The following is a 21,607-nucleotide window of genomic DNA, read 5'->3' on the forward strand; positions in this document are numbered from 1 at the left end:
ATCACTCAGATGGCAGAAATTGTGAATCAATAACCTCCTCAATCTCACTATGGAAATTTCCTGAATCACAGCAAATATTCCCTAATCTACTCAAACAATCATGATGACAGTTCTTTCACTCCAGCCCAGAGCTACTAAACCTGCATGTCTGGATCATATTAAACAGGTCCTCAGACACAGTTCTCACAACCAGTCATGGAGAGAATTGCTCAAGCAAGAAGGTCCTCCACTCTCAAAGTGTATGCAGGCAGAAGCAAGTTTTTACACAGCAGTGTACACAAGGACACATTCTACCACTACAGGCATCTATATATTAAATAGATAACTTCCTCCTCTGTCTCTCAGATACAAAAAGGCTAACACCAAGCGCAACCAAAGTTAACCGCCCCATAATAGCTGAACATGGAAGAAAAGATATCAGATAAAACAAAGACTTATCTGACCTACTCTCCAACTTCGATTATACATGGCCAAAAACATTGGCCTTGTGCCCAAATTGGAACCTATCTTGGGTACTAACCTGTTTGAACAAAACATCATTTGAACTACTTTCAGAGGCACCTTCGGCTCACCTTTCATAAAAGACCTGCTTCCTTACCACATTAGCAACAGCAGGCAGTATCAGTGAGATACATACCCTATCATGGAACCTGAATTATATGTAGTTCCGAAAATACGTTCAGTTTTATTTATGCCTATTCCTTCCTTCATTGCCAAGAACAGACTTCCATTCATGGGCAACCAGACTTTTGTACTGAAATCATTGTCTATTCCACTCAAAACCACCTACAGAATCCAGTAAAGCCTTGTAGTGGTACCTTAAAAAGACAGCCATTGTGCGGATGGAGATCACACCTATTTTTACTTCTTAGGATGATATAACAGCACAGACCCTCTCATCCTGGATTAAGTTAATTATTCACTCTGTATACTAAGATGTGGCTTCACAACTTCTGCAGGATTTATGGGAAGAATACATTTTCCCTTTTGGAAGCCGCTCCCCGACAGATGGAGTCTTCTCCAGTCAGGTTACCTTGAGGCTGTCTCACATACCTTAGGGTACCGAAGTTTTCATCTCCATGTAAACAGATGTACTTTCTCCACCTCCTACCTATATCCAAATTTATTATGATTGGGAAATGTATAAAAAGAAACTAACTTTTTTTCTAGTAAATATCTTTCTTTGTGAATGCTTTCCCAATCATAATACACATATACCCTCCCAGCGTCCCACCAATTATATACATAGAGTGCATACCTTATGCTCCAGTAGGGATCTGGAAGTTGTTTTCGTCAGTAGAGATTCGATCCGTTTGAAGAACTCATACTTGATGAAATTTACATTTTTGAGAAGAGCCAAAATTTAAAACAAATTTAGTTTTTGGCTTCATGTTGACAAGACCTTGAATGACTTCAGTTTCCAGTGTTCCTTAACAAACTGTACAGGAGTTATACCCCCTGATTGCTCATCCTTCTGAAATTGATTTATGCAGCAGAACTTTAGCAAGGATTCTGGATTTCAACCAAATATAGCTTTATCTCGATGAAACTCTGAAGAAGTTTAATTTTACTCCATGAGATCATTTACAGGAGTTATGCCTCCTGATTGTCCATCCTCATGAAATTGATTTCTATATTTATAAAAGAATTGGGCAGTTTCAACCAAATGTGGGATTATGTTGATGGAACTATGAAGAACTTTAATTTCACTCCATTACATTATTCACAATAGTTATGTTGTCCGTCCTCTTTTCTTTGGTCTCTGTAACTATACTAATCCAAGGAATGTTCAATTTTAACCATCTGACCTGTTTTATATTAATAAGGCCTAAGATTAGTTGGATTTCATTCAATATTTCATATGACGATTTAGAGGAGTTATGGCGCCTGCATTTCTTTTTTTCTAACATTGTTTCACAGGATAATTTTTTCTTCTATTTAAAGCCCTCTTGAGCAAGTTGCAATTAGTGAGACCCATTAAGATTTATATGTAAATTATAACCTGCTCATTAATCAGCCTAATGCTTCAATTTTTGCAACAATACAACAATTATGTTACAGAAATTAATGAAAAAGAAAATCATGATGGATTCAGAGATAGTCTTAGATGATAGGATTTCAACTTGACTACTGTGCTGGTGCATTGGTGATTTTTTTTTCTTTCTATGATGATATATCACATGGCACATCCTGTTTACCTCGAAACACTATTTAAAAAAATTCTTTGCATTTTTTTGTCACTGGTGGAAATAAAAACTGAGTAATGAATTGGTGACTTTTGTTGTTGTTGAGTTTAATTATAGTAGCGTTCGCACAATTGTGCATGTGCCACTTTTTTCTGACTGCACCGCAGCCTGCTAGTTGTTCCTGGGGAAGGGGATGGTGCCATCTCCCCCAGGCTTTTATAGATTCAAGGAACCCTGATAGTTTGGCCTCAATCTGTGGGTCCATAAAGGTCCCTACAGTTGAATGGTTGGCTGTCATTAGTGGGAAGGAGAGCTCGGGAACGGTCCTGCTTTCTTTACATCGCTGGTTTCTTGTCGCATTTGCCTGTTGTTTTTTTTTTGTTTTTTCTCTCTTCTTTGTTTAATCATGATACATTAATATTGTAGCTAAATCTTGAGAAATGTATCATATGCAACGGATAACTTATTTGCTATTTTCCCATCTCTATCAATAGTTTGTGTTGCCTCTCATTTTTGTATGCATTTTTATGAAGCCCACATTAGTGGAAAGCAACATATAGCAGTTGGTTTTCAGATGTTAGCATTGTTGTCATTGACAACAGTTTGTTAAGGTTTTGACTTAAGTTTTTCATTTGAATATTTTTTCTAAACACCCTTTCATAGACTTTCATTATATTTGACATGAATCATTATGAAGCTAAGACAATTCATTCAACAACATGCTTCTTTGTCCTTGAGATTGAAGTCACAGGAAATTAATACATTAAGGTTTGATTATAGATTTTTATTTTCTTATATATCCTAAAACAATTGATGGATTGTTTCATACTTGGAATGAATGATTATAGAAAAGTGAATTTCATCCTATACCATGCTTGCTCACTCCTTTGACCTGGGAGACAAAATTATAGTCGGACTAAATTTGTATTCACCTTCTATTTAAAATCTTGTAATTTCATGTTTCATGAAAAAACTCTAGAGGCATTTTCTTCATACATAGGTTGCATCAATATCAACCTAGGACAGTTTGTTCTGTGACATGCTGGGCCCCCTTCGACAATGTGGTCAACGTCACATTATTGGAAAACTTGTGTTATGTTTGGTTTAGTTTCTTCATATGTAAACTCTTTCCTAAACTCTTTTGATGAATTTTTTAAATAGTCAGCCTGAATCATTATGAAGCCAAAACAATTCATCTTGCAGCTTGCTCACTTAGTCTAAATTTTGACCTTGTGATCAAGGTCGTGTATTTAACAGTAGTGCTTTGATTGTGGGTTTGGTACACACTGGGCTGTGTTGTTTAATTTAGTACTGTTTTGTACAGTATGAGTAATTAAAGCTAAAGATAGAAATTAAAAAGTGGTCATAACTTTAGATGTCTCTTTGAAGTACAACTATTTGCAAAATTCTAATTAGAATATGATATTCTCTGTATGAAAATGAAAGGAATTGTTAAGAGTTGATGGTGTAGAATAAATTATTATTAGGATATGAAACATTCCAGACCATATGGTATTTTCTTAATTTGCATCTGGTACATGTCTTTACATGACAAACATTCCACATGTCTGCATATTTTTCAGGCTTTTAATACTCTGTTTGTTGGAGCTACAGTGCCATCTAAAAGCAAGATAAGGAGCGCCACATTGTCTTCAGACATATCCATGGGTAATTTGTTATTGTGAAACTTTATTCTTATTTCTCAATACTTTGAATAATATGTCAAATGTACATTTATTAACGAAGTACACCTTATCTGTGTGTTTAATGAATACACATTTTACCAAGTTCATGGGAACCTGCTATATGATGGTGCAACAATATTGAAACCAATTGGATGCTTGGATTGAATGACAATGCAACACAATGTGAGGGTATAAAAGTTTATGAAACAAACAAAAGAATGAATAAAAGAAAAAATGTTGACTATAACACAAATGCAAATTGACTTGCACACACACACACACACACACACACACTACAAATAATAGAATACTACTATACTGAACATGTTAACAGATATCCGTATGTGTAACAGGAATATGAGTATGGTTCTCACATTCACAATGTGCACAATGAAGGGAATATGAGTCAAATGAACAGACACGAGTACAATTCATGGAATCATATGATGCAAAATAAAATAAGTATGGCTCACACAACTATATGATAATGGAAAAATAAGTGGTTCACACTACCATATGATAACAACATAAAATATGTATGGTTCACACTACCATAATGGTAACAATGAAAAATAAGGTTCAAATAACCATGTAGTACAAAGCAAATTAAATATAGTTCACAACCATGTGTCCTTGTAATGGTCCTTATCCAGGAGTTGAGAATTCACATCATAATTCCTCGTCCTTCACCACAATTACATGTCCATATTCATCAGTTCCCACCACGAAACAGATACACCATCAGTTGAAAATGGCTTCACTGCCACACTACAGATACTAGCCTGACCATCCTGGTTCTGCTAGTCAATCAATCCATCTATCCGTCCATCCATACATACAGACATAAACAAATTAAGCTGGTCGTAACAAGGAATAAACAAAGTACAGAAGAGAGATCCATAAATATGTTACTGAATTGTTTTGTGTCAAATAAAGACCATAGAGATAAACTGTAACATACAGCAGTAAATTGAAGAAAGGCATTTAAACTATAAAAATACATTTACAAACTGGATTTGTATAAAATTTAACACTTACTGCTATGGCTCTAGTTTGAAGTAAGAGTATTGACACTCACTGACAAGATCAGAGTGATCACTCTATTGCATATAACAATAAGCCTCCTATAAATACATGAGAACAAAAAATGCACACAACCAAGGGTGAAGTACTCGTACATACCATGCTATATGAGTATCTCACTGCAAGTGACCTACGGCAAGATGCATGATTGTTCATTCATGCAAAACAAAAACAAATGAACCACCCAAGGTAACACTGTATGCGTCAATGAAGTTAATTAACCAAATTGTTCTTAAGGTATACCAAATTATTTTCTTGCCTTATTCCATGACAATACATACCCCTAAAAGAAAATGAACACAGTTTTGAGCTTTCGTGGAATATGAATAAAAGAAAATAAGTTTTTACCTTTCTTGGTTTGCAATACCAAAACTGGGCAAATGACAAACAAAACAAAAATATACTGGATTTGCCACTCAGGTGTTCACAGGGTTCCATTGTGTTATGTAGCCTATTCTGCCGGTAAATACTAATGAACTTACAATATACTATATACATAACACAATATATCTCTTACTACTACTTACAATATAATATATACAAACACAATATATCTCTTACTACTACTTACGATATACTATATACATACACAATATATCTCTTACTGCTACTTACAATATACTATATACAAACTCAATATATCTCTTACTATATACATACACACTACATCTCTTACTATATACATACACAATATATCTCTTACTATATATAAACACAATATATCTCTTACTATATACAAACACAATATATCTCTTACTATATACATACACAATATATCTCTTGCTACTACTTACAATATACTATATACATACACAATATATCTCTTACTTCTACTTACAATATACTATATACAAATACAATATATCTCTTACTATATACAAACACAATATATCTCTTACTATATACATACACAATATATCTCTTACTACTACTTACAATATACTATATATATATATATATATATATATATATATATATATATATACACAATATATCTCTTACTACTACTTACAATATACTATATACATACACAATATATCTCTTACTGCTACTTACAATATACTATATACATACACAATATATCTCTTACTACTACTTACAATATACTATATACAAATACAATATATCTCTTACTATATACAAACACAATATATCTCTTACTATATACATACACAATATATCTCTTACTACTACTTACAATATACTATATATATATATATATATATATATATATATATATATATATATATATATATATATATATATATATACACAATATATCTCTTACTACTACTTACAATATACTATATACATACACAATATATCTCTTACTACTACTTACAATATACTATATACAAATACAATATATCTCTTACTACTACTTACAATATGCTATATACAAACACAATATATCTCTTACTGTATACATTCACAATATATCTCTTACTACTACTAATAATATACTATATAAAAACACAATATATCTCTTACTACTACTTACAATATACTATATACAAACACTATATCTCTTACTACTACTTACAATATTCTATATATATATACACAATATATCTCTTACTGCTACTTACAATATACTATATACATTCACAATATATCTCTTACTACTACTTACAATATACTATATACAAACAATATATCTCTTACTACTACCTATGATATACTGTATACATACACAATATATCTCTTACTGCTACTTACAATATACTATATACAGACAAGATATCTCTTACTACTACTTACAATATACTATATACAAACAATATATCTCTTACTACTACTTATGATATACTATATGCATACACAGTATATCTCTTACTACTATTTACAATATACTATATACAAACAATATATCTCTTACTACTACCTATGATATACTATATACATACACAATATATCTCTTACTGCTACTTACAATATACTATATACAAACAATATATCTCTTACTACTACTTACAATATACTATATACAAACAATATATCTCTTACTACTACTTATGATATACTATATACATACACAATATATCTCTTACTACTACTTACAATATACTATATACAAACAATATATCTCTTACTACTACTTACAATATACTATATACAAACAATATATCTCTTACTACTACCAATGATATACTATATACATACACAATATATCTCTTACTACTACTTACAATATACTATATACAAACAATATATCTCATACTACTACTTATGATATTCTATATACATACACAATATATCTCTTACTACTACTTACGATATACTATATACAAACAATATATCTCTTACTACTACTTATGATATTCTATATACATACAAAATATATCTCTTACTACTACTTAATGATATACTATATATATACACAATATATCTCTTACTACTACTTATGATATTCTATATACATACACAATATATCTCTTACTGCTACTTATGATATACTATATACATACACAATATATCTCTTACTACTACTTACAATATACTATATACATACACAATATATCTCTTACTACTTATTTGTGGATAGTCATCGATAGTAGAGTTGCTACGTTTTCCAAAGAACATACTGATACTTAGCTACTGTTCAGTTCATATCTTGATGCTTGGTTGAAGACACAACCAAGACAAATGTTCTTCAGGGTAGTTAGGCTGAAAAAAAAATGAGCCACGTGTTTATGTTGAAGACGCAACCAAGCCATATGTTCATGAAGGCAGTTAGGCTAAAGACAACCAAACTTTATGCACATGAAGACAGGATGAAGACACAGCCAAGCCAAATATTCATGAATATATTTAGGCTAAAGACACGACCAAGTCATATGTTCCTGAATGCAGTTGGATTAAAGACACAACCAAGTCATATGTTCATGAAGGCATTTAGGCTGAAGACACAACCAAGTCATATTGTCATGAAGGCAGTTAGGCTGAAGACACAACCTAGCTATATGTTCATGAAGGCAATTAGGCTGAAGACATGACCAAGCAAGATGTTTATGGAGGTGGTTCTTGTTTTTTAATCATTGTTATACATAGCTGCTGTATTCTTTGGTGCAGTGGTATGCGGATTGAACAATAGTTGTACACAATACTTTCATGATGAACACAAAGAAGATTTATTAGCTTTACTGTTTATGATTCAATACAATTTAGATTAACTGTTATCAGTAACGTTTAGATCTTATGACTTGAAAATGTAACAAGCTATGAATATGAACTGAATATTGACATCTAAAATGAATTTTCACAAAGAAAAATGTTTACATTTTGATTCATTTAAAGAATGACAGATTTTCTTAGACAATTTATTTTTCATAAAAAATAGAACAGATCTCAATGGATGTGCTACAATTTAAAAAAGAAGCAACATACAAAGACAGCTGTACCAAATGCTATTGTTTCTCAGAGGTCAAGATCAAGGTCATATATTGGAAACAGTACATTTGTGAGGTCAAACAAACCTCAGTCTGATTTTATTATGGAGAATAATCAACCATTTATGCCGAAAGGTTCTATATCACTTATTAGTGATTCTGCCAGTCCTATCCCTATTAAAATGTTAAGGGTCACAGAAACTTCTCAGAGTCTTTGATTACCAGATACTTTACCTTTCTCTGAGAAGTCTTCTTCTGATGAAAGTGTTCCTATTCAGGGTGTAGATTGCAGCTTTGTTAATGTTCCTCTTCACTGTGTAAATTTGTCATCAGACAGTCTCAGGACCCGTGACAGTCAAAACAGTGATGTCTTTACCCATTGAGGATAATCATTTATTACTAAGCACTGACCTAGCTGAAGTTAAGATTAATCCACTTGCAACTAGCATACCTAGTTTGGATCAAAAAGTTGATCCTACTGAAAATGAAATCCCTGATTTGTACCCAGCTTGTGCATTTACTATAGTTATGGTGAAAAGAGCTCATGAAAATGAAGTTGATCAGGAAATTATTCCTTTGGCTGACAGATATGTTGATCAAGCTTTTGATAAATTCATTTATGCTTCTAGTAATGATCAGTCAAAAGGTATTGATCATTGTGATCCTCCTTTTCTGCTCTAATATTATTCTAGGATTGTTGTGTATTATTAAAAGAAATTCTGGCAACTGCCATTTTGACACATCAGGACTGTTGGCAAACCAGTGAATTTTTATACCTGAAATGTATACGGAACTTTTCATTGATCTGAATAGAACTTATTCATGGTTATTTTGGTTTCAATTCATAATACTGTAAGATCCTCTGACATTTTTTTTTTTTTAACATTGACAGTTAAATTTGTTAAGTTTTACAAAGCTTGTTGGTTTTGCTTTTTTTATTTACTTAATTTATTACCATATCCACAATTTTAACATTATTTCAACCAACTGTCAAGCATGTTGTATATATGTTAAAAGTTTGAACATTTAATATGTTTTATGGTACTATGAAAGCAAAAAGTATAGCATATAACTATATAATATGAGAACAGAAATCTTTACATAGTTTGGGTACCCTGACAATATGTCATCTCTAGACTCTGGCCATCTCATATGAACACCTAAAAATGGTACTAGTTGTGGCATCACTTGGAGCTCTGCATTAGGTGGTTGGTGTTTGGACTGGTTGGCCTGGTGTCAGGATAATGTGACTGGGTGGGACATGATGCTACATGTCTGCAGCATGGTGCTCTAGTGCTAGGCGTCACTATAAACTGCCACACTGCAGACATCATAGCAATATGACTAAAATTGTTAAAGCTACATTAAAAGATCAAATCACATGCACACATCATCCCTAGATGATTATTTTTATATTTCATTTTTTCAGCAGATTGATCCTGATAAAACACATTGAAAGATATTGTTTTTTATATTTGCAGATCATGGGATTTGCAGATGCACCTTTCCTCACTCAGTTGTCCTGGAGGTGATTGAGGGGGATATCACCAAGGAGATTACAGATGTTATTGTAAACAGTGTCCGGTCAGACTTGAGTCTCGATCAAGGTCACTATATGTCTTTTACTTAGATCAGATTCAAAGAATAACAAATTACTGTTTCCTTGATGTGCAGATATTAACCCATCTTATAATAGTTTCCAATAAATGAATTTATATAAAAATTGCTCCATGCAAAGATTAGTGCTGTGTAGTATTTAACATCATCAGAGACTGATATTTTTATAAATTTAAGTGCCAATGACAGCAGTCTAACAGCAAGAAGTTCATATGATACTTGCAATTTGTTACACTAGGATGGTTATATATTTTTTTAAGAGTAAGGGCCATTACATGGAAAATTAATGAAAATGATCTGTAGCAGATTTGAATGATTTTGGCAAAAGTATTCACAAATCCATGATAGGACTTCGCACATATTTTTTCTAAGTTCAGTATTAAATTTCAATATTTTACTAGCAAAAGTAAAGAATAAGAATAATAGCATTATGTTTTAACTTACATGAAAATCCTTGCATTAAGAGATTGTACAATGGTGAAGTTGATTATCTTTAATACTGATAGTGAGAGAGCAATTTTTCAAAGTAAATTTCATAATACGAAAACAACTTAACAGTTTTATAGCTTTCAAGGTGTATTATACTTAATGAATATCATCATATAATTTTAGTATTAAAACCAAATTAAACTGAAATTTTTTGCTTTAAAGGGAATGTGTCAAAAGCCATTCTTAAAGCTGGTGGCATTTCCATCCAACAAGAATGGTTGGGGAAAGGTAAGAGAGAACATTTCAATTGGATATGGTCTTAATTGACTTGATTATTTTCAAACATTCACTTGACAATAAACAATATATGCGTGAAATAAGCAACCTCTTTATAGCATGTTCTAAATTTTCAGTTTCCAAAGTAAATCTGCATTACCTGTGAGTTCTGTTTATATTATGTGATACACAATTTTGTTTGTACAAACTTTGTAAGGATAGTAATAGTTATATTAATTTTTAGAATGACTCGGAGCCTGTAGCCAAGATTGGAACTGATCATTTACAGAAAACTCAGCTTCATAAATCTTTCTGTCATTAGCTCATTCTTCTCTTTTCATCTTTATTTTTTTGTTTCATAATGTAACCCTTCATTACAATAAAAATAAATGCCAGTTTCATATTGTACATGTGGGGGAAGTGACAATGGTTAAAAAAGCATATCTACAGATGCGATAAAAATTTTAAAAAAGTGTTCATTACAGCTGAAATCACAAGGTGAGATAGCATTGCATTAGTTGGAAGTAAATTCCATCTAACAACAGCACTGAGAAAACAAGAATAATTAAAACAAAAGTATTTGTATGATGATATATATCTGTATATCATGTCTATATAGCAGAATAAGGAAATAGTCTATACACACTCACTGTGAATTTATAAAATTTTCATTATTGATGGCATTTTTTAAAATTCTTTTGATGGCAATTTTTTTCTTTGTTCCCATCATACTTGCCAATTCTATGTGTGTCACATGAAAAACATGGTTTTAGACGAAGGGACACACTTTACATTTTTTAAACAAAATGCTTTAAAATTGCAGATTTAATGAAATCGTGATAATTTAAAGTCCAGCACTGTTAATTGAATTTCCTCCTAAAGGGTGTCTACTTTCAAGTTTAAAAAGTTTTGGCCATTATTGGCACATTTTGCAAGGTATTACCAAGCATAGAGCCATTTTTCATTGCACACTTTACTCAGCTGAATACAGTTCAGGTTATATCCATTTAACAATGAATGGAAGCTAGGGGAGGTAACTGGTGGGATTGTTATTGCAAAGAATACAGGTTGAAACACTAATAAAGAACGACAGAAGAAACTGAACAATATGTTTACACTAAAAATGGATCTTTCTCTTACAGGAATATAGAATACAATGTGATAGAAATGATACTGATATAAACATGAAGTAATAGAAACAGAAGGAATAGCCATTTCAAATTTAGCATGGCCATTAGATATAAATAATTACGTTAGCTACTTCTGCTCATTTTGAAAAGTGAATGACTTGCATGATATGCTATGACACTCACTCCCCACTGAGCCACACACATATGATTAAAAATATCTCTCATTAGTGTCTGAAAACCCACTTCAGGACTATCCAGAAATATGGCAGGAATATACAACTTGTGTCTGGGTTTACATTTCCAAATAGATTCCTGAAACCTGATTAGGACATGCATTATGAGCTACTGTACCATGCCTGATTAAGGCATGCATTATTATTGGTAACTACTGTACCAAGTGTGATTAAGGGCATGCATTATAATTAATAGCTACTGTATCAAAACTGATTGGGGCATGCATTCTGATTGGCAGCTACTGTATCAAAACTGATTGGGGCATGCATTCTGATTGGCAGCTACTGTATCAAAACTGATTGGGGCATGCATTCTGATTGGCAGCTACTGTACCAATATACAATGCATGCTTTTCATGCTGACATAAACTTTCATGCAACAAGGTACTTGCAGTTTTCTGACAGCCTTCATCTCAAGATACTGAGTCATTTTTGTGACTGCAGTTATAGGGATAGCAGCTGAATTATTTCATATTTCAAATTGCCTTATGACATGTCCAGTACTTGGGAAGTACCTGTTATTAATTATTTTTACGGCTGCTTAAGGCCCTTGAAGACCAATAGCTATAGTTTTAAAGATCAAGTTGCTTTCTAGAACTAATGTTAAAAACTAATGTTTTGATTTCATGTAATTACAAATAGACCTTTCTTCTTTTAAATAAAGATATGAGACTGTTTCTTATATACTTGTCAAGTTGGCCCTATTTTCCTTTTCAACAACAAGGTATAAATTACTGGTATTTTGTTCAATGTTTTGTAGTTACAGTTTTGAAGAAGGATGGATTTGTGGTCACAAAGGCTGGAAATTTGCTATGCAAAATGATAATTCATATGGCAGCCCAAAATAAAAAAAAGGAGTGGGAAGATATGATTGGACAAGTTCTCCATCATGCTGACCAATTAAAATGCGAGTCCATCTCTTTTCCTGCCCTTGGCACAGGTTTGTAATATTCAAAAAGTAAAAAATACAGAGGGCAAGACTATGTCTGGAAACAATAATATTCATAGGTGCATTTTTAAAATAGTGTACTCACCAGCAATCCTAAACATTTCCTGAAATCAAATGGTAATGCAGTATATAAAAGATAAGCAAAAGATAGGTGGCATTCTGCAGAAAACTACTGAAAACTTTGAATACCAAGATACCATAGCACCTGCGTTATTGTATGAAGCAAGGATATGTAGTTAGATAGCTTAGCTAATAAAATGCAGTTGTAGTATTTTTTCATTAATAAGAGTTCGTTTAGTTTAATCTGTCATTTTAATGAATATTGCTTATTCATCATATTTTGGGTCTGCATTTTAAAGTGAACTATATGGTTTAGAGGATAGATTTCATGGTACTACAAAAGATCACAGATTGTCTCTTCAAAGTATTTTTTTCCTCTTTGTTTCTTAATGAGTTCTTGTTCCTTCATCTGTCTCTGACAGAAATGTCTTCTTGGTTGATAAAGAATAGATTTAAAACTTTCCCATTCTAAATTATCCAGCAGATCCTGCCTGAGTAGGCCACTCAATCTCTACAGTAATACAGCTAACAATGTAACCAAATCTCACTTGCTACAGCAATAGACTTTTGAACAGTGATTCATTTCCTATTGTTGACCTACCAATACCATGCTGAGAATTTTCTTGACAAAAAAAAAGTAGGCAACTCTTTCCTTGCCATTTTTGTACGAAAAGCACTCAAATCCTACTTGGTAAAACAGCTAAGCTATGATCAGCAGACTCATTCTCTACAATGTTACTAGCAATAGCGTGCTCAACTGTTGATTGTTAAAATAACATACTTTAATAAGCCAGCCAATTTATTATATTCTGTATTTCTGCCCATATCATGTATTATGGATATCCACATCCACATTTTTTTATTTGATTTTTTAATTCTGTGGCTGGCCTGTACTATAAGAAGAGTGTATCAGGGGTATTGCCAAAATTTACGTCAACAACCAATTCATTCAAATAGTTCAGTGGAGGTCATGTCAACATCATGTGATCCTAGAAGAACATCTGTACCCTAGAGCTATTATGCATGCCTAGTTGCTGATTGGCTCAATAATAAAAAAGTCAGATAAAGACTGTTAAAGATATATCATAGTACAGAATAATTTAAATACATGAAATCTTTTCTAGTGATTCAGAATTAGTGATTTGATGCATATTTAACTGTGTAAAGAAACTGAATATGCAGCATTTCATTCTTTAGTTATAGTTTGGTTTTGTTAGAGTTACGAGAGGATTCAGTTTTATTTATTTATTGAATGTTGACATTGCAGAGATAAAAATCATTTATTCTAAACAGACAGTACTTTGCTGGATTATTGTGAAACATTCAAGGACTTGGATATTTAATAATTTTGTTGGATTACATGAAACATTCAAGGACATTTTTGATATTCTACTTTCATTGGAGTTACCTTGAAGTAAGAACATTTTTCTCTGTGGTGATAACACATAAGCAAATTAATTAGAACTTTCATTTCAAATACTTTTGTTTCTGGATTACTGTGAAATTGACAATAAATTTAGGAAATATTGTTGGAATTCATACCATGCTGTAAGTTTTTATAAAAATTCTTTCACTTCTTGTTTGATTATAAATTTTAGGGAAATAGATTTATATCTTGGAAAAATTAATGGCTTGATGGGTTTACCTTTTCTTGTTAAATAGTGTAAGCCCCTTGAATGTGATACATGTACATATCCTATATGATAAAATTTTAGAGTTTAAGCAGTTGAGAAATTCTCCTTAGAGTTACTGAGCAGCCAACTCTTTCCTTACAATTTCCATGCTAAAAGCTTGCTCAGAAACCCGTTACCACAAATTTGAACTTTCTAACTCACTTCCTTGCTCTTTTCCTGCACACTCAAATTCTGATTTGTTAAACATTGTTTTGAGCAGCCATACTGATACTGCCTGTAGCGTGATCAAATCATGCTTGCTAAAGCAACAGACTTTGAGTAACCAACTCAATTCCTTCTGTTTTCTTTCCAATAGCACATTAAGTTCCTGCATACTGAAATAGTAACCTTGGAGTAGCCAGTGTATTACATGCCATTTTCCTACCAATGGCATTCTCAATTCCTGCTTCCTAGAACATCTTTGATAAACCTTCCATTCCCGACTGATTTACTAAATATACTTAAGTACTTGATTGGTAGACTGCTATGACTTATATTTCTTGTTTTCCAGCTTTTTTAGATCTTTGTATACAAATAGCATTGCTGAAATACCACCATTTTCACTCAGATTCAAAACACTTTCTGTTAAAATATGACAGTACTATTTAGAATTGACAAATGATACATTTAGTAAATCAGTCTGGCAAATGACATATTGATTAATTTCTCTCTGAAAATTCCCACACAAATTTATTCCTTTGCAGGCTATTCTCAGAATATTATTCAAAATATATTTATTGAGAATCACAGTTGCTTGGCCCCTTTACAACCAGGTGTTTGCCATACTCAAAACCTGCAGACAACCACACTGTTTACCTTATTTGCATACTTGCTTTCCCCTATCAAATTCCAACTGAATTACTATATTTTTTATATTATTGTGCCAGTTTTCAGAATCATCAGTGAAACATGATCTTGAAATAACAGTATTCTACTCAAACACCCTCTTTTACTATTGCCTGTTATTAACTCCAATACTGTTTTACTATTGCCTCTTACTAACTCCAATACTATTTTACTATAATTGCATCCTGCTAACTCAAATGCTCTTTCCCTGTTGCATCTTACTAACTATTGTACCATGGTTCTAACTTCCTGTCAGTTCTTTAATCATGAAGCACCATGGCTCTGACTTCCTGTCAGTTCCTTACCATGTCTGAGGCACCATGGTTCTGACTTTATGTCAATTCCTTGCCATGAGGCACCATGGTTTGGACTTCCTCTCAGTTTCCTTCCCATTAGGCACAATGATTTTGACTTCCTGTCAATTCCTTCCCATGAGACATCATTGTTCTGACTTCCTGACATTTCTATACCATGATGTATTATGGTTTGTTTATGACTTGAGATTGGTACTTACATAGTACTTGCTACAAATTTGCAGTTTCAGACTTCAATCAAAATATTTGCTAGTGCACACAGATAAAATTAAACTTAAAGAATAATTAATATCTACAAATTGGGCATTTGAAATCACATTTTGCTAAATGATGTTGATGTTTCTTGTTCAGGTAGATACTTACCTTTGACCTGGCATTGTATCTTGTACAGAGAAGTGCTTTTTAGCAGTAGAAAACAATCCACTTTAACTAAAATATATGCAGAGATATATGTATGTACTATTTCTAACTTGGCATTCATATAACTAAAAGTGTGATGTTTACCTTTTTTGTGTGCCTATAAAGACCAAATCTTCTCTTATCAGTGTGAACTGTAAGCTTCTAAACTGTATTTCCCAAGCTGTTCAAATTTTCTTTATATCTTCTGCACCTTCACATATCATCTGCGTCATCTTAGTAATTTCTACATCGTTGGCATTCTATGTTATAACATAGATACCATTTTCTTTATAACATTTCTTTAGACCGTACAGAAAACAACATTTGGGAGAGATTCTTGGCTTCTTGTGTACTAACAGCACAAGAAAAGTAATCAGACAAAGCATAATTTAAACATATTTTCTGGTTTCATTCTGCCAATAAAAACCTGTTGAGACCTTTGGGCTAGGTGTCATCTGAACCATGTTAATGAAAGGTGGCTGAACATTTTGTTTTGAAACTCTTGCAGAAGAATTTCGTAGTCTACCAGGTTGAATGCTTCCTTGATATTAAACAGATATATAGAATTCCTGTCAAGAAGCCTTTATGCATTTCTTTAAGTCTCATATTAAAGTATAATTATTAATCTAAATATAGTGATGAAGTATAGTTACTCAGGTCAGCATTACAGTGGAGTCACTCAAGTCAGCAATTGAATGGAGTATAGTTACTCAGGTCAGCATTACAATGGAGTATAATCAATCATGTCAGCATTACAATGGAGTCACTCAGGTCAGCATTATAATGGAGTGTAGTACAATGGAGTCCCTCAGGTCAGCATTACGATGGAGTCCCTCAGGTCAGCTTTACAATGGAGTCCCTCAGGTCAGCATTACAATGAAGTCCCTCAAGTTAGCATTACAATGGAGTCCCTCAGGTCAGCAAAACAATGAAGTCCCTCAAGTCAGTATTGCAATGGAGTCCCTCAGGTCAGCATTACAATGGAGTCCCTCAGGTCAGCATTACAATGGAGTCCCTCAGGTCAGCATTACGATGGAGTCCCTCAGGTCAGCTTTACAATGGAGTCTCTCAGGTCAGCATTACAATGAAGTCCCTCAAGTTAGCATTACAATGGAGTCCCTCAGGTCAGCAAAACAATGAAGTCCCTCAAGTCAGTATTACAATGGAGTCCCTCAGGTCAGCATTACAATGGAGTCCCTCAGGTCAGCATTACAATGGAGTGTAGTCTCTCAGGTCAGGATTGCAGTGGAGTCAGGTTAGCATTACAGTGGATTATAGTCACACAGGTTAGCATTACAATGTAATCCCTGAGGTCAGCAAAACAATGAAGTCCCTCAAGTCAGTATTACAATGGAGTCCCTCAGGTTAGCATTACAGTGAAGTATAGTCACTCAGGTCAGCATTACAATGAAGTCTCTCAGGTCAGCATTATATAATGAAGTCCCTCAAGTCAGCATTACAATGGAGTCATTCAGGTTGGCATTACAATGGAGTATGATCATTCAGGTCAGCATTACAGTGGAATCATTCAATTCAGCATTACAATGGAGTCATTCAGGTCAGCATTACAATGGAGTCATTCGGGTCAGCATTACAATGGAGTATAGTCACTCAGGTCAGCATTACAGTGGAATCACTCAGGTCAGCATTACAATGGAGTATAATCATTCAGGTCAGCATTACAGTAGAGGCATACCTGGTCATAACTGGATTATTTGTGGATAAATATCCTTTCAAACATCAAAAGGAATATATCTTGACAAATCAAAGGAAACAGTAATGCAGTGTTGGGCTTTAGATCATGAAAGATACTCACTTTATTTAGTTTGCTTTGAGACTTTAAGGGATGGTTTTCTACATGCTCTTATGTATGATACTTATCATTAAAATAGGAATTGTTTTAGACTTAAAAATGCATTTTATGGAAGAAAAAAATCACATCAAGAATTGTGATTAAAACCAGTTAAAGTTCATCTTGAACATACAGAATTCATGACATACTTAATGGTGTTTCTTCCCTGTATATAGCTGTTACAGATACAAGCAGAAAGAACAACAGAAAATGTCAAATAGATAAGTGCCTAAGACAACAATTCTATGGTTTTTGTAAAAAATTATTTTTGACAGGAAAATCCAACATTTGCCACAGTTAATATTGATTGCCTGTGTTGGTTGCCTTATGACACATAAATGCAAGGAGAAAAGCCAACAAGTTTTGTGAAACTTAACAAAATATTTTAATTATAAAAGTTATGAAATGAAAATTTAAGAGGAACTTATATTATTATGAATTACAATCAAATTAATCCTGAAAAAGTTCTGTCACAAGTTCTAAAGAATCAAATGTTCCAAATAAATTCCAGATCCTCCAGTGTACTGGTCTACCAACAGTTCTGATGGATCAAAATGACATTGTCCAGATTTCGTTTAAATAAATTCATAATAGTCCAAGAATAATATTTTAGTCAAATGAGTGCTTTGTAATTCCAAAGAACAAAAATGACACAAAATTTAGACATACATAACAGTTGTTTTAAGTTGTGTTTTAATGTGACAGATTATTAATCATGTCCACCTATTAGATTAAAATCTTTTATTACTCATCTCTTTTGCAATGTTTGAAAACAAAATTTAAACTTGTGGTAATATATATGATACTTAATTAAATTGATTTAAAATAGACTTATCAGAAAATCTGACTTGTTTTGGTAAAAATGTATTACCTTGATTTCAGGTGGCAAAGGCCTGTCACCCAAGAAGATTGCACAAGCCATTTATTCTGCATGCACAGACTTTACCAGTTCTCAGCCAGTTTGTCTGAAGAAGATTCGTGTGGTTGTGTTCAAAAAGACAATGTTCATGGCATTTGTTCAAGCTATCAAAGATTACAGCCCTGGTCAACGGGAATCCAGATGTATGACATGTTAATTAGTTTTCGTGAATTTGTTTCTGACATGGGTATCAGTTTCTGTATTTATTTCAAAAATAGCATTTTCATTGATACTGAAATTGGTGGAGTGGGGAAGAAGTTTCTATTTCCACAGAAGGATTATAATTACTTATTGAGTCAAACTTTGTGGTTTGTTGCAGTGAAATAATTGAAGAAGATAGAAACTCCATGCAAAGCAATATATTCACAGCACAATCCCTTAAAATACAGTTCCTCAATATACAGTTCCTCGATATATAACTATCCAACCTAAAGCACAGATATGCTCATGATGGATCCCATTTAATTGTTATATTCCATCCATCCATCCATCCATCACTTTAGTTACACAATGTAAAGAATTGACTTTATATGCATGATGGGGGAGGGTTGACCTTGCCATGCATGATGGGGGAGGGTTGACCTTGCCATGCATGATGGGGGAGGGTTGACCTTGCCAATATGCATGATGGGGGAGGGTTGACCTTGCCATGCATGATGGGTGAGGGTTGACCTTGCCATGCATGATGGGGGAGGGTTGACCTTGCTATACATGATGGGGGAGGGTTGACCTTGCCATGCATGATGGGGGAGGGTTGACCTTGCCATGCATGATGGGAGAGGGTTGACCTTGCCATGCATGATGGGGGAGGGTTGACCTTGCCAATATGAATGATGGGGAAGGTTGACCTTGCCATGCATGATGGGGGAGGGTTGACCTTGCCAATATGCATGATGGGGAGGGTTGACCTTGCCATGCATGATGGGGGAGGGTTGATGCCTTCAATTGGTTTTATCAAGCATGTTTTGCAGTCTAACATTTAATGGGGCCAGATTTGCAAGAATATCTCAAAGAGTTGCACTTACTTTAATGACTTTGTCATTACTTACTGTGTGGTATGTATTTTCTGATGAAGTGAATATATTTGAGAGCATTTGGCAAAATATGATTATCCATGTTCATTTTGTTAAAGAAAAGAAACCATTAAGTTACTGACTTTACCATTTCTTGGGTACCATAACTCTTCAACCAACTGAAATGGCACCCAGTAAAGTTTGAAAAACCCAGCGTTGAATACAACTAGCCTTGCATACATATTTTGACCTGTCTCTTGGCTTCCACAGTTTTTGATAAGACTTGCCATTCTGTAGCAGTACATGACCTTAGCACAACTAGTCCCCAGTTTTGAATGGTTTACAATGATACTAGGTCTATATTAAGGTTATCACCTGAACAAGTATATATTGAATAATTACTTTACTGCAGCAAATTTTATGTGATTTAATTATATTCATGTCTCATAGCTGAATGTAGTGTATGACACAGTTTGCTAGTACAGCTAGTCCTGCAGTTGTTGATGGATTACCATAATTCATTACCTGCAGATGCACACCTCATCAAATCATTTTGAATGTGCTATTTATTTTAGAGTTGTTGCCTTTGACCCTTGATTATTATTTTAGTGTATGGCACATGCTTGTCCTGCAGTTGTTGATAGTTAGTCCTGAAACTTGTTAAATATTATGGCCACCACCTACTCTTACAGATTTCAGGAATGCTGTGACACTTAGTAGATATCATGGTCATTATCAAAATAATTTGTATGCTAGCAATTCATTGCACTTGTTTTGATTTCAGAAGAGGTATTCACTTTTGTTACTGGAGATTCTATTTCATCATGAGGTATGGGTGGGATGCAGGAGAGGCAGGTGTATATTTACCTGGACAAATTGCTTACCATTCTCATGTAACAAATGTGGAATTCACTGTGCTGCTGGAATTATTTCACTTGACTTTAATCTTTGGATAATAAAAACCAACCAAGTATAATGTAATTTCCCATCATTTAATAGTCCTTTTCACTAATGTTTTAGTGCATTATTATGGCTCCCTCACTTATTATGCCAATCGCTTTATTTGGACATCCCTCATTATAAGGTTCCTCACTTCTAATGCAAGTTATTTTTATTATTTCACTGAAAATTATTATAAAGAGGGTCCTCAGCACTGTATTATTTGTATCATATACAGCCACCATTATTAAAAGTAGAAATTTATCATATTATTTATTTTCAGATTTTGCTCAACAGAACTTGACTAAATTTGAGTCAGCATCACATCATAATGGGCTTTATGTTTAGCAAAGGATACTGATTTTTCTTAAAATAATGATAATGAAAAAAATAATTTCTGAAAAGATATTATTTGACATATTGTTTAAAAGAAAAAGGCAGAAGTTTAGCATCTCTGACACATGGCAGATTACATGAAAGAATGTAAAATTTATACAAATGATCAAATGGTACTGGTCAGCTTTCAAGGTGCTAAAAGTAGATAAAGAAAACATGCAAATACCTTCTTCGAAAATATTATTGATGAACATAATTTGACAAAATTTTACAGAAGGT

The 21,607-nt window shown here is 33.3% G+C and overlaps 1 protein-coding gene across 1 annotated transcript in view; it reads left to right on the forward strand.

Annotated features, from left to right (window-relative positions):
* Nucleotides 1–21,607, forward strand: part of LOC149774605 (uncharacterized) — an 88,053-nt gene that overhangs the window by 47,666 nt on the left and 18,780 nt on the right. The window contains exons 9-13 of the mRNA XM_089945104.1: nt 3,770–3,854; nt 9,825–9,950; nt 10,612–10,677; nt 12,789–12,968; nt 19,004–19,183. Of these exons, the coding sequence (XP_089801230.1) occupies nt 3,770–3,854; nt 9,825–9,950; nt 10,612–10,677; nt 12,789–12,968; nt 19,004–19,183 (637 nt within the window). The remainder of the gene's footprint in view (nt 1–3,769; nt 3,855–9,824; nt 9,951–10,611; nt 10,678–12,788; nt 12,969–19,003; nt 19,184–21,607) is intronic.

This window comes from Sinohyriopsis cumingii, unplaced genomic scaffold (genome assembly GCF_028554795.1).
Source record: "Sinohyriopsis cumingii isolate HCF-2022 unplaced genomic scaffold, ASM2855479v2 utg000198l, whole genome shotgun sequence".
NCBI classification, from domain to species: domain Eukaryota; kingdom Metazoa; phylum Mollusca; class Bivalvia; order Unionida; family Unionidae; genus Sinohyriopsis; species Sinohyriopsis cumingii.